Here is a 13,324-nt window from a genome sequence, read left to right on the forward strand (position 1 = left end):
ACAAAGGGAGAGTAGAAGAAAGTATTTGATGAGAAGGTTGATGATACAAAGTGAGTGAGTGAGTTGTCGCCTCCACGCTGACTGACTACTACCGATTATTGCTATTGATTTACCCTGAAATTGGAGACGGAGTGGCGGAATTTAACCTTCTCTATGAATGACGTTTCACCGTACATACGGGATCACAGCATGACACACATCAATGCATACACGGCTCGAGTCATCGTAGCACATCATCGATATCGAGGGCGAATGTCCCGGTCTACAGAGGAGGAAAAGTCTATTCGAATTGCTACACTACAGGTACTATGATATAGGTTGATTGCGGACTGGACAATAGAGAAATGTGGGTGGAAGGAAGGGAAATAGTCTTGTCGGGAATGAGGAATGAGAAACACCATCTATAATACGTCGCTATGCTAGAGTATGGAGAAAAGAGATTGTCATTGATTTAGAAGAGGGCGACGACACTCGCGATCAGAAGAGGCCCAATGAGCGCGACGACCGGCATTCGCGCAAGAGTGGTGAGAGCAGAACTCCTGTGGAGAGTAGAGATGAATCAGCCATTCGCGGAAAAGGCGCCTCGGGCTGACTTACGATTTCGGCTTATCGGTGATCTTGACTGTGAGAACGGCAACGAGACCGTCAATAGCGGGATACCCATTCTGCTCGACACTGAAATACGATGACGGGGGTTAGTGATCTGCAGGCTTTGACATCGAGCGTCAGACTTACGTATAGAAGTGATTAATGTCGTCTGTGCGATCAAGCGTCTTTGTCAGTGATCTGCACGCCTCGACACATGATTTCACTCACCGCTCGAGTTCTTGAGTAGTCCCGAGACGTACTTGACGTCTGTCTGGTATGTGTAGTTCTTGTATGATCCAGAGCCTGAAAAAGTCGTTTGGTTCGTAATGTTTCTCGTTTCGACAGCTTTACCAGTGAGGTTGGCGACCAACTGGTCTCGACCAATGTTGTAACTAGAGGCGAAATACACTATCAGCCATGTCCCGACGACACTGTTGGGGCGATAATGATGATCTATACTACAGTGACTGCTTTCCCAAGCATAGACAACTGTCGGCGCGCAGACGGGAAGAGAACCGACCACTCACCCATCTCGTACGATATCATGACCCTCCGTCAAACTCTTCTCCACAGAAACAGCCATGAAATACGCTCCTGTATTGTTCTGAATCCAATACCTCAAATGCAGTCCACCCTGGAATGTCTCCTGGCATGTCCCGATATAAGGATCGCCATAGTTGTATCGCAGTTCTTCGACTTCGGTGACGTTCCCTTTACCATCGCCTAGGTTGGCGGATTGGTCTGAACCGAGATGCTGGCCGAGACACTCTTCGCCCAATCCAGCGGTACTGCAAGGAGTAGAAATTGGTGGGTCGGTATGGGCGACGAGGGAATAATTAGAAGGGTGAGGGTGAACAGAAGTTGAGGGGGATGTTGTGCAATGGGCGATTGATGATTTATAAAGAGGGAGAGTAATCAGCTAGGCACTCGAATCGTAAACCATGTCTGCCGACGAGGGCGGCCGAGGATACGTACAGCATGTAATTTAAGAAACCACCATTATCAACACTCTGTTTGAGCACCAACGCATCTGATTCTGCAGAGAGGATAACATTGAGAGGTTCACCCAGTCCAGCTGGATATGTCCCGTTGACGATCTACAACGTCCGATCGGCGGGTAGTTAGCGTTTCGATTCAACTTGTGTTGTTCTTGGCGTGGTCTTGGGTCTTTGATCTCTTCGCCACCACACCACACCGAAACAACGTTTGAGTACAGTGATTTAAGGACGCCACTCACCGTCAACATGTATCCTCCATTGTCGGCAGGATTGGTATACGCCGTATCGGCCCTCTTTCTCAGCCCAGTCGCTGAACCCAACACCTCTGTTCGCTCCACTGGCGCAGAAATAACATGGTCGCGCTCTGAATCTTGATAAGAAGGTGAGGCAGTCGCTTGAGGTGCGAAGGAAAGGATTTGAGTGGCAATGAACAGGAGAATGGTCGATCGCGGTGAGGGGATCATTGCTGTTCGTTATACTTGGTCGAGGGGGGTCGTAAAATGGTTGGCGATGATAGTGGCGCGAAAGGGTGCACAGAGAGATAAGCCGATGAAAATCTCCACACGTTACGAACGTTGAGTCGACGAAACGATTCGTCAGGAAAAGAAGAGTGGTCAGAATATGTATGTGTAAGTGTGATCTACGATTCTATATCTATGTAAAAGGCGGAAAGAAACAAGTGTAGAGAGGATGCAAATATGCTTTGTGAGTGAATGGGATGGTTAATGGTCATAATAACGGTATTTGACTTGTACTTGCCGCGTAGACTCACCGTAGTTTACTCTATTGTCCCTGAAACACCCCTAACTCTGCGCTCACATCCACATCTCGGACCAAAACCAACTTTTTTCAATCCACCGTATATCAATCTCACCTTCGTCATCGTTATTGCCATTCAAAGCTATCGTGTAACAAGTCCAAAACCATACACAAACAAGTGGTATACGTCTACACCACGATCTGATTGATTATCGACCATCACGTATCCGATGACTGCCCCAACTCGATTACTCCGACTTCGGAGCTTGGCCAATGCCAACTTTCCCCGATCTCGATGCTTCTCAACGACTAACGTCGCTCTTAACGCTGTCAACAACAACAATGCGAGCTCTTCCAGCCAATCACCGCTGACGCCGGGGGATTCTACATCTGCCGGAGCGAAGAAGACGACTCATTTTGGGTTCCGAGAAGTCCTAGAGGAGCAGAAGGAGACTTTGGGTGAGTTCGACTTCCCCTCATCACACAGAGCGAGGACTTAAGACTCGTTACATCGCTGACAACGTTTTGGTCGTTGTACAACGTGATTAGTCGGCGGCGTATTCAGCTCTGTCGCATCTAGCTACGACCTGATGAACGATTCCATGTCACTCGGTATTCACCGATTATGGAAAGATTCCTTCGTCTCCACCCTCGTCCCTCGATTACCCCCATCTCTCCACCAGAATCAATCCTCTTCCGCTTCCGCCTCCTCATCATCTGCTACTACTCCAGCGCCGTTCAAGGTTCTCGACGTGGCAGGAGGTACTGGTGATATCGCTCTGAGAATTTTGGACAGAGCGAGGGAGAAGTTTGCGTGTAGGGATGTTGAGGTGGAGATTGTCGATCTGAATGAAGGGATGTTGAACGAGGGCAGGAAGAGAGTCGCAAAGACCTTGTACTACAACAGTGAGTTGAGGCGTGATCTTCGAAACCTACACCTTCACCGCCATCTGGTCATGTATCGATCGCACTATCATTCATTGTGTCCCGTCTCATTTCGATGTAGAGCTGACCAAACCTCGCCACGCAGCCCCTCAAATCTCCTTCACGCACGGTAACGCCCAATCCCTCCCCTCACACATCGCCGACAACTCGATTGATCTCTACACGATCGCCTTTGGTATTCGAAACTGTACCTCTCTCCCGGCGGTGCTTTCAGAGGCTTACAGAGTGTTGAAGCCCGGTGGGAAGATCGGTGTTTTGGAATTTGGAAAGGTCTCGAACCCGCTTTTCAGAGAGTGAGTGTGGTTTAGTCATTATTACATTCACCAAGCATGGATGAATATCGTCCGTGACATATGGCGAATCCAAGTTATTTATTGACACGGCACGCAAAACAAGAGATGGTGAGACTGATCGCTGACGATCCTCCTCTTCAGGGTCTACCGACAATATTCCTTCTCCTTCATTCCTATCATGGGCAAGATCCTCGCCGGAGATGCAGACTCGTACCAATACCTCGTCGAATCCATCGAGAGATTCCCTTCCCAACCCGACTTCGCCAGACTGTAAGTGGCCCGCGTGCCTTCCCTATGACTTACCTCATAATTCTTCGGTACTGATGCCAATCATCCTTTGTGTGCTTAGTGTGCAAGAAGCGGGCTTCCAGACTGGACAGATGAGAGAGGGTAAAGGTGGCGCTTGGACAGATTTCACCGGTGGTATCGCGACCATGTGGACTGGAGTGAAGGCGTAGGTAGCCTAGTCGCGCAGTTGAGCGGACAGACAAAAGGAAAAACGTTTATTTGGACAAACGAGTAGGCATCTATATACATTTGGGTCATCATAGAGCAAGATAAGCAAGCATGCATCATCACATACTTCTCATGCATGCAATGCAATGCAATGCAATGCAATGACCGAAGCAGAAGACCCTATTTGAATTACAATAACATGCCCATCACCGTTTGGTTCAAAGTTAGGCGCGCGTTGGTCTGGTTCCGTTTTACACACCTTCCAGCGCATCTGTCTATACTGAATCCGGTTACTACTACTCGTGCTGTTGCTCGTGATTGAAATAACCTGTCAATCTCTATCTGACCTTAGCTCATTCTATATCATTCCCTTCACATCTTCACATCTTCAACACCCTCATCTCACCTCATCCCTCTAATCCGAGTCAAAATGTCTGAACGATTCACAGAATTCGCTGAAATCCCCCAACAGTTCGTGAAGGAGGGTACTCAGGTGAGTCGAGCTACACTCCATCCCTTCCAAACCCTTCGCCTTCGCCCACCTCCCTCTCTAGATCTGGTCACTTGACCTCGCCTAGTGGGGAGCGGGGAAGATGGACCTGTATCAACTTCTCCATATCACTTTCTACTGTCGTCGTCGAGAAAGGAATTGATGCTGATATCCTATGATTGTGCAGTTTGTCAACCGATGTACGAAACCTTCTAAACAAGGTTAGTGTCGCCATCCACTTCGAAGTCGAGATGTGGGATTGTATTCTGGCGCGTCAATGGCTTTGATCATGAGCTTGAACGGGGGACGAGCCGAGGAATGAAAGTAGGGGGAGTTTGCGAGTTGCATCGCGTGCTACAGTGGGGATCAGGGGGACATGATGTGTTCCCCCTCCGGGTGCTTCTTCCCATTGGAGTGCAAAGAGCGCGTATTATTGAGGCGGGTATGGAGCACCAGAGAAAAACTGTGTCGAGATGGGGTTTACCTTGTCACTTGACACTTGTAACCATGATATGCGGAAGGGAGGAGGAGGTGGAACATGCGGAGCGGGGATTGCTTGGACGGGGCGTCACAGTCTTCTCTACGTTCGAATCTGGCTTGGATGGGGATCGGATGGCATGCGCTTTGAGAAATCGAGAACAATCACAGAATGAAGTGCTAACCTCGAGCGACCCGCAGAATACATCCAACTTTGTCGAGCTGTCGCGGTCGGTTTCGCAGTCATGGGTTTCATTGGATTCTTCGTCAAGCTCATCCACATCCCTATGTGAGTGATCCCCCCTACCTTGTTCATCACGAAGCAAGTGGTTCAATTACTAACAATCTTTCGTTCGGCCGATACAGTAACAACATCTTGGTGTACGTATCACCTCCTTTATTATTCCATGCGCCTTATCCTGTACTTTCAGGGTGGGCGGGTCACACAGATGTGAGCTGACAATAACTTTGCTTTCACAGCGGTGGAGCATAGACCTTCGTAATTGGTAGGATCGAGTTAAGGCGACTTGTAAAATGTGGTTGTGAATGCATTGCATTATATCCTGATGTACGAGGCGACGGTCATAGTGGGGGTCGGGACCTTTAGGTGTCGATTCCACGTCGACCTGGTTGACAGCTGTCTCACCAAGCCAAGCATCACAACGATCGACACATCCCCCCCCCCCTTTCCATATCAGCAGCATGTTGCGCTCTCTGTGTGCCCTGCATTGAAAGTTCGACTTGTGACATTACAATTCATTGCATTTTCATCATATGATCCGTAAACTACTCGATTGATGATTTTTGATTGCGCTAACTACTACGACTACTATTATTACTACTACCATGCTAGCTGACTGATTGACATTGACTTGACTAATGATCGACGACATATAAACCCGAATCCAAGAACAAAGACAACAGGAAAAAAACCCAAAAAGACTTCCCTTGACCGCTTCCCCTCCTCACTTGCCCTCTTCGAGGTTGAGCGAATTGAGAGCATCTTGCAGATCAAAGTGGAAGAAGGGAGTGGATCTATCCAAGAGATGGATGGTAGGGGACGAACTTCCGCTGCCTCTTCTGTCGTATGTCTGTGTACCGTCCTTGTTGAGTCTGGGCTCGTTTCGATAATCAGAGTCTGATTGTCGACCTGTTGAAGCCTTCTCCTCGTCATATGATTGTGGCGAATTGGAACCCTCGCCGCTCTGGTTGGCAACCGAAGCGAAACCGAATGCCTCTTCGTCGTTCCTGTGTCTCTCACGGTCAACGCTAGGAGAAGCGGCATTCTCGAGGTTCTCAATAACAGCAGGAGCGACTTCGAGAGCTGTACCAGCTCGGATGTTACCGGTTCCGAAACCTCCAGCGATCAAAGCTCGTCGGATCCAGGGTGAGAGAATACCACAGAAGTGGAATTCGACAGGTCCATCGGCCCATTTCTCGGCTCCAACTCGTGTGTCGATCAAGTTTTGAACACCGGTAGTATCGAGGTTGGCAACGGCAGTAAAATCAAGGATGACAGCTCGGAGCAAAGGCTTAGCCTTTTCAGCTTCGAAAATCGCATGAGCCTCCTTGGGTTTGGGTCCGGGGTCGTTCCATGGTCGATCACCCGCTGAGATACCGGTAAAGTCCTTTCCTCGTCGAGTGGTCTCCCTGATTCGGTCGAGAAGCAAGTCGTTGATGTAAGAAGCGTTGGGGTAGAGGAACGACTCCTCGAATCGGTAGATGACAACACCGGGAGGAGGAGCCTCAACGTCAACATCTCGACTCTCGCTCGTCTCGAGGGGCACATAGACATCTCGAATCTGGTGGCCGGACTCGACGCTTTCGGGCCTGATTCGGACTCGACCAAGGAAGTGACCCTTGGGTCGGGCGATTCGGACCAAGAGAAGAACAATGGAAGTGGCAAGAGACCAGTAGATACCAGACTCGATGGTGTAGAAGACTGACCAGAGAACAGCACCGACGAAGATGATGTATTCGAGAGGAGAGACTCGCCAGAAAGCGTACGAGTGTTTGGGCGAAGCGACCAAGTCCGCCACGGCGTGGATGATCAATGCCGACAGAGCCGCGTTGGGAATCCAGTAGAAAGCTGGGGCGACGGCGTAGAGAGCAACGATGACGACGACACCAGTGGCGATACCGGCAGCGGGGGTTCGTACACCAGCCTTGGACTTGAGAGCGGATCGAGAGAAAGAACCAGTGGAGGGGTATGCAGAGAACAGTGTACCGATGGTGTTGTTGACACCGATGGCGATGAGCTCCTGGTTAGGGTTGATCTTGTAACCGTTCAATCGACCGAAAGATTTCGAGATGGAGATGTGCTCGAGCAACAAGATGATGGTGGCGACGGGAATGTGAGGGGCGATGGCACTGAGCAATTCACCGTCGATTCGTGGTTGTCCTACGTGTTGAAGACCGGAAGGTACGAGGCCGACAAGTGAGATTCGAGGCTTCTTCTGGTGGATGTTAACTCTCCAAGAGATGATGGTGTAGATGATGATGACAAAGGCGTGTCGGAGACATTGACCGAAGAATGCCGCTCGAGCATACTTGGGGTATTTCGTTTGAACCCAGCCGAATCCCCATTTGATGAAATAGAGCAAGGCCAGGGCGGTCACACCGAATGCAGCATCAAGATTGGCCTGAGGCAGGTGCTTGAGGGTGTTGATGATGACCTTGTAGGTAGCCGCACGAGTGTTGAACAACTTGGATGTACCGAGAAGAGCAGGCATTTGACCAGCGGCAATGTTAAGAGCGGAACCGGTCATAAAACCAGAGACAGCGGGTTGAGGGACTGCGGAGCAAGTAGTGGTTAGTCAGGTGCGTGCGATCGTCCACAACCGTACATAGGTTGACTCACTGAACTCAACCAACCATCCGAGTCTCAACAATCCAATACCAAGAACGATGAAACCACAGATAAACGCCAAAGCAGTGGCAATTTCCGGGGCGCTGTACAGCTTGCCGTATTTCTCCTGAACGTCGGCGATAATGTTACCTGTCTCGAGAGACATGACAGCGACAGGACCGATCGAGACATCCTTGGACGTAGCGAAGAAGGCGTAGGTCAAGACACCAATGAAAGAAGAGTAGAGACCGTATTCAGGTTGAAGAAGAGCGATTTTGGCGTATGACAAAGACTGAGGGACAAGGACCAATCCGACGGTGATACCGCTGCGAGTGGAGTGATACGTCAGAACGATTGCCTTTCACCTGGACAGAAAGTGTTGACTTACGCGACGAGATCACCGAACAACCATGTGAGGTTGTATCGGGGTGCCCATTGGATGAACGGGAACAAGGAGAAGAAGTAGGCTCTGATCTATTACAGGAATCGTCGTCAGCAACGGTCGCATGGGACGTATACCAGCTTTGCCACTACTACTCACTGCAGGTCCCACGGAGGGAGACTTGGTCTTGGCCCAACCTGCGACCGAGATGGTCTGGGGTGCGTCTTCGGGATGGCCAAAGTAGTTCTTGACGCGAGACTTTAGTGACTGCTTGTCGGCTGATGGCGACATGGTGACGGGATATGACTGCTTCGAGCGCTTCGTGACCGGCTCCGGATGAATTGTGGTAGATGACGAAGAGGAAGAAGGTTCAGATCCGTGTTCGTGGTCGTGAATACGAATGGGATCCAAACTGGAATTATCGTTTTGCGATTGCTGAGTAGGAGAAGGAGGGGATCGATCTACGGATTTTCCTTTTCGATTCCAAATGATTGAACTTATATCTACCATCTTTTTTTTTCTTTGAGGTGACTGATCAAGAGAAGAGAGGAGAGGGTAATTGTCCCGTATTGCAGATCAGTAAGCACGTCTTCCTTCTTCTCTCGAGTGATTGTGCAATCAAAAGAACTGATGTGGCGTCTGTCTCCACAAAGAAGAGCGATTCAATCACCGTAGCGACTGGACAAGCGATATGATATGACATGATTGTGAATCCCAAAAATAACGAAGAATAGTCTTAGCACGACAGGACAAGCAAGGGTACGTCATTCCCAAAAGAAGATTGTAACGAGATTGAATCTTGCCTTGGTGTGGTGTATCAGCATACCAACACAACCGTTGTCGCCATCGAAACGCAGCATAAAAAAAAATGTAAGTTGAAGAGAATCGCAAATGAAGAGATGAAAAACCGGATCACGCCATATGTCGACACGATTTCAACCGTGCGTTTCAGGGTAATTTGCCGAAAAGATAACGTGGGACTTCAGGGAAAATGATTACCAAAACTGTCATCAGCCGCAATCGGTCCTTTCCGGCTTTCTCGCTTTCTCACTTTTCTGTCAAGCCAAGACACTGCATATAGACACACAACACACGATGCAGTCTCAGACGTCTCCAAGCTATACTAAGGTACTGGAACACGACGGTGGAGACAACCCTCTCACACTATTCCAGATATCTCTAACTGTGCCTGAAGATCACAGATGACGCCTTAATGATCTGGTGAACCGTTACTGTGTCTCGTTTGCACTAATTCTAGGTCTGGTCATTCTCACGCTAGCTGATTGGAAGGTGAAGCACATGTGCGACAACCCTTCTGTCAATCACAACATCTACCACGACCGATGTTGATGTGAAAGCTGATCCTCTGGACGCACGTACACGAGAAGAAGCGGGACATCTACGAAGTATGGCGCAATCGCAATCGCAATCGCAATCAATGAATCTAATCTCTTGACGCCATATCACATACTGTGACGGAGAGATCTCGCAAGGGCTGGTCTGGCACTTAGGTACCTCGCAAGACTTGCTCCACGGACTATGTTTCTTCCCGTGAGAAACGCAACAGAAGCGAGTAACTTATCAACATAGGTTGAGGGAAGGGTAGATGTCACGAGCATCGGAAGGATCCATGATCGAACGTAATCTGTGGCGATCCAGTCATACGCGATATAGCATAGAGTCGGTGGAGGACATTTCCCTTCCGTCTTCTTCATACATTATGCAGCGAGCTGCCCGATGGAAGATGAGTGACTGTAACTTATCTCTTCCTGCCATCAGCTTCTCGTTCTCCAAACGGATATTTCCCGACTCCACCCAATTTTCTTGTCCCCGCGGGATTGTGCCAGCGAAGTCGAGGTTGCAGAGCTCATCGCCCTTACAGACAAGATAGAGCATGGCTTTGCGTGACAAACAATAAATATAATACACGGATCGTACCCATAGCTTCAATTGTGCTTGACACCCTGACCTGCTGACTCTTAGGTTATGTGGCACCATCGGTTACTGAGGATACTACATATTCGTTGGGAGCGAGAAGCGACATTGGATTAGAGGGCGATACCTTTCGCAGACTGGTCAAAGGAAGACGGGCTTGGTAGCTGACTTTGGACACAATCACGACAGTGAGCGATGATCGTCGACGAGATTGCGAGTAAGCATTCACGAGTCCGCGATTGCAAGATCGCGAATGCATGTTGTCCCTCTGACATGTTTGTCCTTACTCTGGAAGTCCGTTTGTGGCTCTGTTGCTTGAGTATCGCTTCTGATAAACGGGTGTCCCCGCAAAGGATAACAGAAATAAGTTTGAAATTCGAGCATACGAGACCGTGTGCAGAGTCTCGGGCGGTGTCCTTTGGACTTGCAGCTGTTACGGACATTCATTCCTGCTCTCCGAGGCGTCTCGCAGTCTATTGGTATCGTTCACTGCCATGGTTTGCTAGCTGGTCGATCATGTCCATCTCATATGGAGGTCAATCGTGTTCAAGATGTACAAAGTCTGTCCAAGATATACAATGCCCTTCCCCGTCCTCAATCACATCTCTACATTCTCATCCGAGATCGTCACGGTCGTTGTCGACTTCGTCATTTTAATATCCTTCCTCACCGGCATAGCAGGCATCACGATCTTCTTCACCAACTTATCACCAATAAGATCTCCCAAAGTCTTCTGCACCAACCCGTCTTTTGACACCTTCCCCTTATTGTTATCCTTTTTGAACTTCTTCGACTTCGGCATAGATATAGATTTGATGGTCGAATCGAATTTCCCCCAAGCACCATATATCTCTGTCCAGACTTTCTTTACTCCAGTTCCGATATTCGCGCTCTCCACACGTGGTTCGTCAAGCCATAGAGTTTGCGAAGGCGCTTTGTTCTTTATAGGCGGCGGTGAGTCGCTCGGTGAAGTGATGATGAAATGGTAGATGTGGTAGGTCATATTGATATGCGAGAAGATATGAGGGATGGAACCGATACTCCGCCCAGTAGATCTGAGTGCGTCTACATCGTTTGTGGAGAATGTGACGTATTTGGATGATGTTGAAATAGCACTTTCGAGACGCTGTAATGCGCTCGCTTCGACAGAGACAGGAGAAGTCGGAGGCTCGAACAAACCCGCCAGCAGACCTGTACGGAACGATCAGCGAGCTGATTGATTATATTCCACTGTGCCTTTTTGCTCACCCTTCTCTGGCCGCTTGGCGAAGAGCCATCTCCGTTGTCCTTCCGCCCCGTGCCACTCTACCACAGACACAGTCTCCTGCTCGACTCTCGAGGCTTTCTTCTCCTTCTTCATCGGGAAAACCATGACGGTCGGTATACGATCCGACGGCGTGGATGTCGGTATTGGAGCGCATAGAGAACATTCAGACTTGGTCGGAGCAGGTGGCGAAGCGGACAGCTATGAAATTACATTAGCATCTGCACAAGCTGAATGTCCTGGAGCACACTCGTACCTCGGAGAAAGCTTTACATCCCGACTGCATGGGACAGACATTACATTCCGGTGATACGGGTTTACACACCTGACTACCCAGCTCCATCAAAGCCTACGATATTCTGCATCAGAACAGTTCGCCAAGAAATGTACCAATACGGACTTACCTGGTTCCAATTACCAGCGATGCCATCGCCAATCGGCAATCGCTCCACTAGCTGTTCAGCAGCCGACCAGAGAAATTTGATCGTAGCTGGACCGGTCTGAGGAGCGTGAACAGCCAGTAGTCGCGTGAATAGACGGTGTATATTCCCATCGACCTGTCATATCATGCAGGTCAGCTATAGGCTTACGGATCGCGAGGCGTCGTGAGTGATACGTACGATGGGGGTTCGGACGCCATATGCCATTGAGCAAATCGCACCTAAGTACAATCTCAATCAACACCGGTTCGCCAGATTTGAGATGTGGCAATATACTCCCCCGCAGTATACCGCCCGACTCCATCGATCTCCTTTTCCAACACGGCGGGATCGTTCGGTAATCTCCCCTCGTATTTCGCATTCCCCATCACCGTCTTTGCACCGGCCAACAATGATCGTGCTCGACGATAATATCCCAGTCCGCCTATTTATTGCCAGGAATCATCAGCGCTGCAATCTAGCAGGTCTTCTCGTCAAAGCCACGAGGAGACTTACGCCATGCAGCGTTTACTTCCTATATCGAGTTGTCAGCGCTGGTGATAGTACCTGCATTCAAGATCGATTGTGTATTGGATGGGACTCACCTCGGTATCCGCTTTGGCAAGATCTGCAATTGTAGGCCAAGTCACCATCCATCTCTGCCAATACGCAATGACCTATTCCAAGCGTTCTGAGTCAATACGAGAAACTCTAGCATATGACCCGGTACAGGAGTGGGAAGTGTGATACGACGTACTGTTGCAACTTGTGTCTGCTGCAGCATCACTTCGCTGACTGTCCCATCCATCAGTCCCAGACTCAGCTTCACGACTATCGTCTCGATCAAGATATCGAAGCTCGCTCACCCCAAATCTAGAGACTGACATCAGCCATCGGTACTGCTTACGAATGAAGATGAACTATAGACCAAACTTACTTCGTATGCTCTTTGACCTTGCTCTTCCATGGTCAAACGTGGATCATACGGTTTTCGCCATGGCATACCTCTTTTCTCCCTACACCACAACCCGCCCAAATCAGCATGATTGATCCGATCCTAGTCATCCAGAGATGATGCTGAACAGTTTCACTTACCTAACTTGTTCGAACCAATCCAGAAGAGCTTGCTGTACCCTTCCAACGTGTTCTACAGAATGATATCCCTCTCCATGTGCCCTATTCACACTCACTCCTACATCTTCAATATCTTCCACTCCTCCTCCACTGTCTACTTCAGCTTTAGCTTTCCCATTTGGTGCTTGATTGATAACTTTCGTTTTTGACGTCGAGGCTACGGCTATGATGCGTTTCCGTTTCACCGATGTCGATGTTCGTTTTCGTGGAGGTGAATCAGATACGTATTCACTATCATCTGAATCTTGTACCGAAAATATAGATGGAGAACGAGATGATGATGATGATGATCGTCGTACCATTGTCCGTCGTTGTACGTAGATTCTTTCAGGGAGA

The 13,324-nt window shown here is 49.2% G+C and overlaps 5 protein-coding genes across 5 annotated transcripts; 2 read left to right on the forward strand and 3 right to left on the reverse strand.

Annotated features, from left to right (window-relative positions):
- Positions 1–451: 451 nt before the first annotated feature.
- Positions 452–2,050, reverse strand: CI109_101890 (uncharacterized protein; the record flags this gene model as incomplete). Its single annotated transcript, XM_032007881.1, has 7 exons — positions 452–539; positions 598–675; positions 736–757; positions 817–980; positions 1,116–1,376; positions 1,564–1,685; positions 1,826–2,050. The coding sequence occupies 7 exons, from the start codon at positions 2,048–2,050 to the stop codon at positions 452–454; spliced, it is 960 nt and encodes a 319-aa protein (XP_031857819.1).
- Positions 2,051–2,575: 525 nt separating this feature from the next.
- Positions 2,576–4,041, forward strand: CI109_101891 (uncharacterized protein; the record flags this gene model as incomplete). Its single annotated transcript, XM_032007882.1, has 5 exons — positions 2,576–2,804; positions 2,895–3,251; positions 3,376–3,583; positions 3,725–3,853; positions 3,933–4,041. The coding sequence occupies 5 exons, from the start codon at positions 2,576–2,578 to the stop codon at positions 4,039–4,041; spliced, it is 1,032 nt and encodes a 343-aa protein (XP_031857820.1).
- A 428-nt stretch (positions 4,042–4,469) lies between these two features.
- Positions 4,470–5,499, forward strand: CI109_101892 (protein translocase SEC61 complex gamma subunit, archaeal and eukaryotic; the record flags this gene model as incomplete). The annotated part of the gene is made up of 5 exons (XM_065967050.1): positions 4,470–4,532; positions 4,717–4,750; positions 5,208–5,295; positions 5,373–5,438; positions 5,487–5,499. 5 exons carry the CDS (start codon positions 4,470–4,472, stop codon positions 5,497–5,499), a joined length of 264 nt encoding a protein of 87 aa, XP_065823122.1.
- A 472-nt stretch (positions 5,500–5,971) lies between these two features.
- On the reverse strand, positions 5,972–8,746 carry CI109_101893 (uncharacterized protein; the record flags this gene model as incomplete). The annotated part of the gene is made up of 4 exons (XM_032007884.2): positions 5,972–7,800; positions 7,867–8,180; positions 8,243–8,328; positions 8,396–8,746. The coding sequence occupies 4 exons, from the start codon at positions 8,744–8,746 to the stop codon at positions 5,972–5,974; spliced, it is 2,580 nt and encodes an 859-aa protein (XP_031857822.2).
- A 2,023-nt stretch (positions 8,747–10,769) lies between these two features.
- CI109_101894 (A/G-specific adenine glycosylase) lies at positions 10,770–13,290 on the reverse strand (the record flags this gene model as incomplete). The annotated part of the gene is made up of 12 exons (XM_032007886.2): positions 10,770–11,362; positions 11,420–11,636; positions 11,692–11,784; positions 11,840–11,992; positions 12,056–12,107; positions 12,167–12,299; positions 12,371–12,389; positions 12,460–12,531; positions 12,612–12,649; positions 12,721–12,727; positions 12,792–12,870; positions 12,950–13,290. 12 exons carry the CDS (start codon positions 13,288–13,290, stop codon positions 10,770–10,772), a joined length of 1,797 nt encoding a protein of 598 aa, XP_031857824.2.
- Between the last annotated feature and the right edge of the window lie 34 nt (positions 13,291–13,324).

This window comes from Kwoniella shandongensis, chromosome 3, assembly GCF_008629635.2.
Source record: "Kwoniella shandongensis chromosome 3, complete sequence".
NCBI classification, from domain to species: domain Eukaryota; kingdom Fungi; phylum Basidiomycota; class Tremellomycetes; order Tremellales; family Cryptococcaceae; genus Kwoniella; species Kwoniella shandongensis.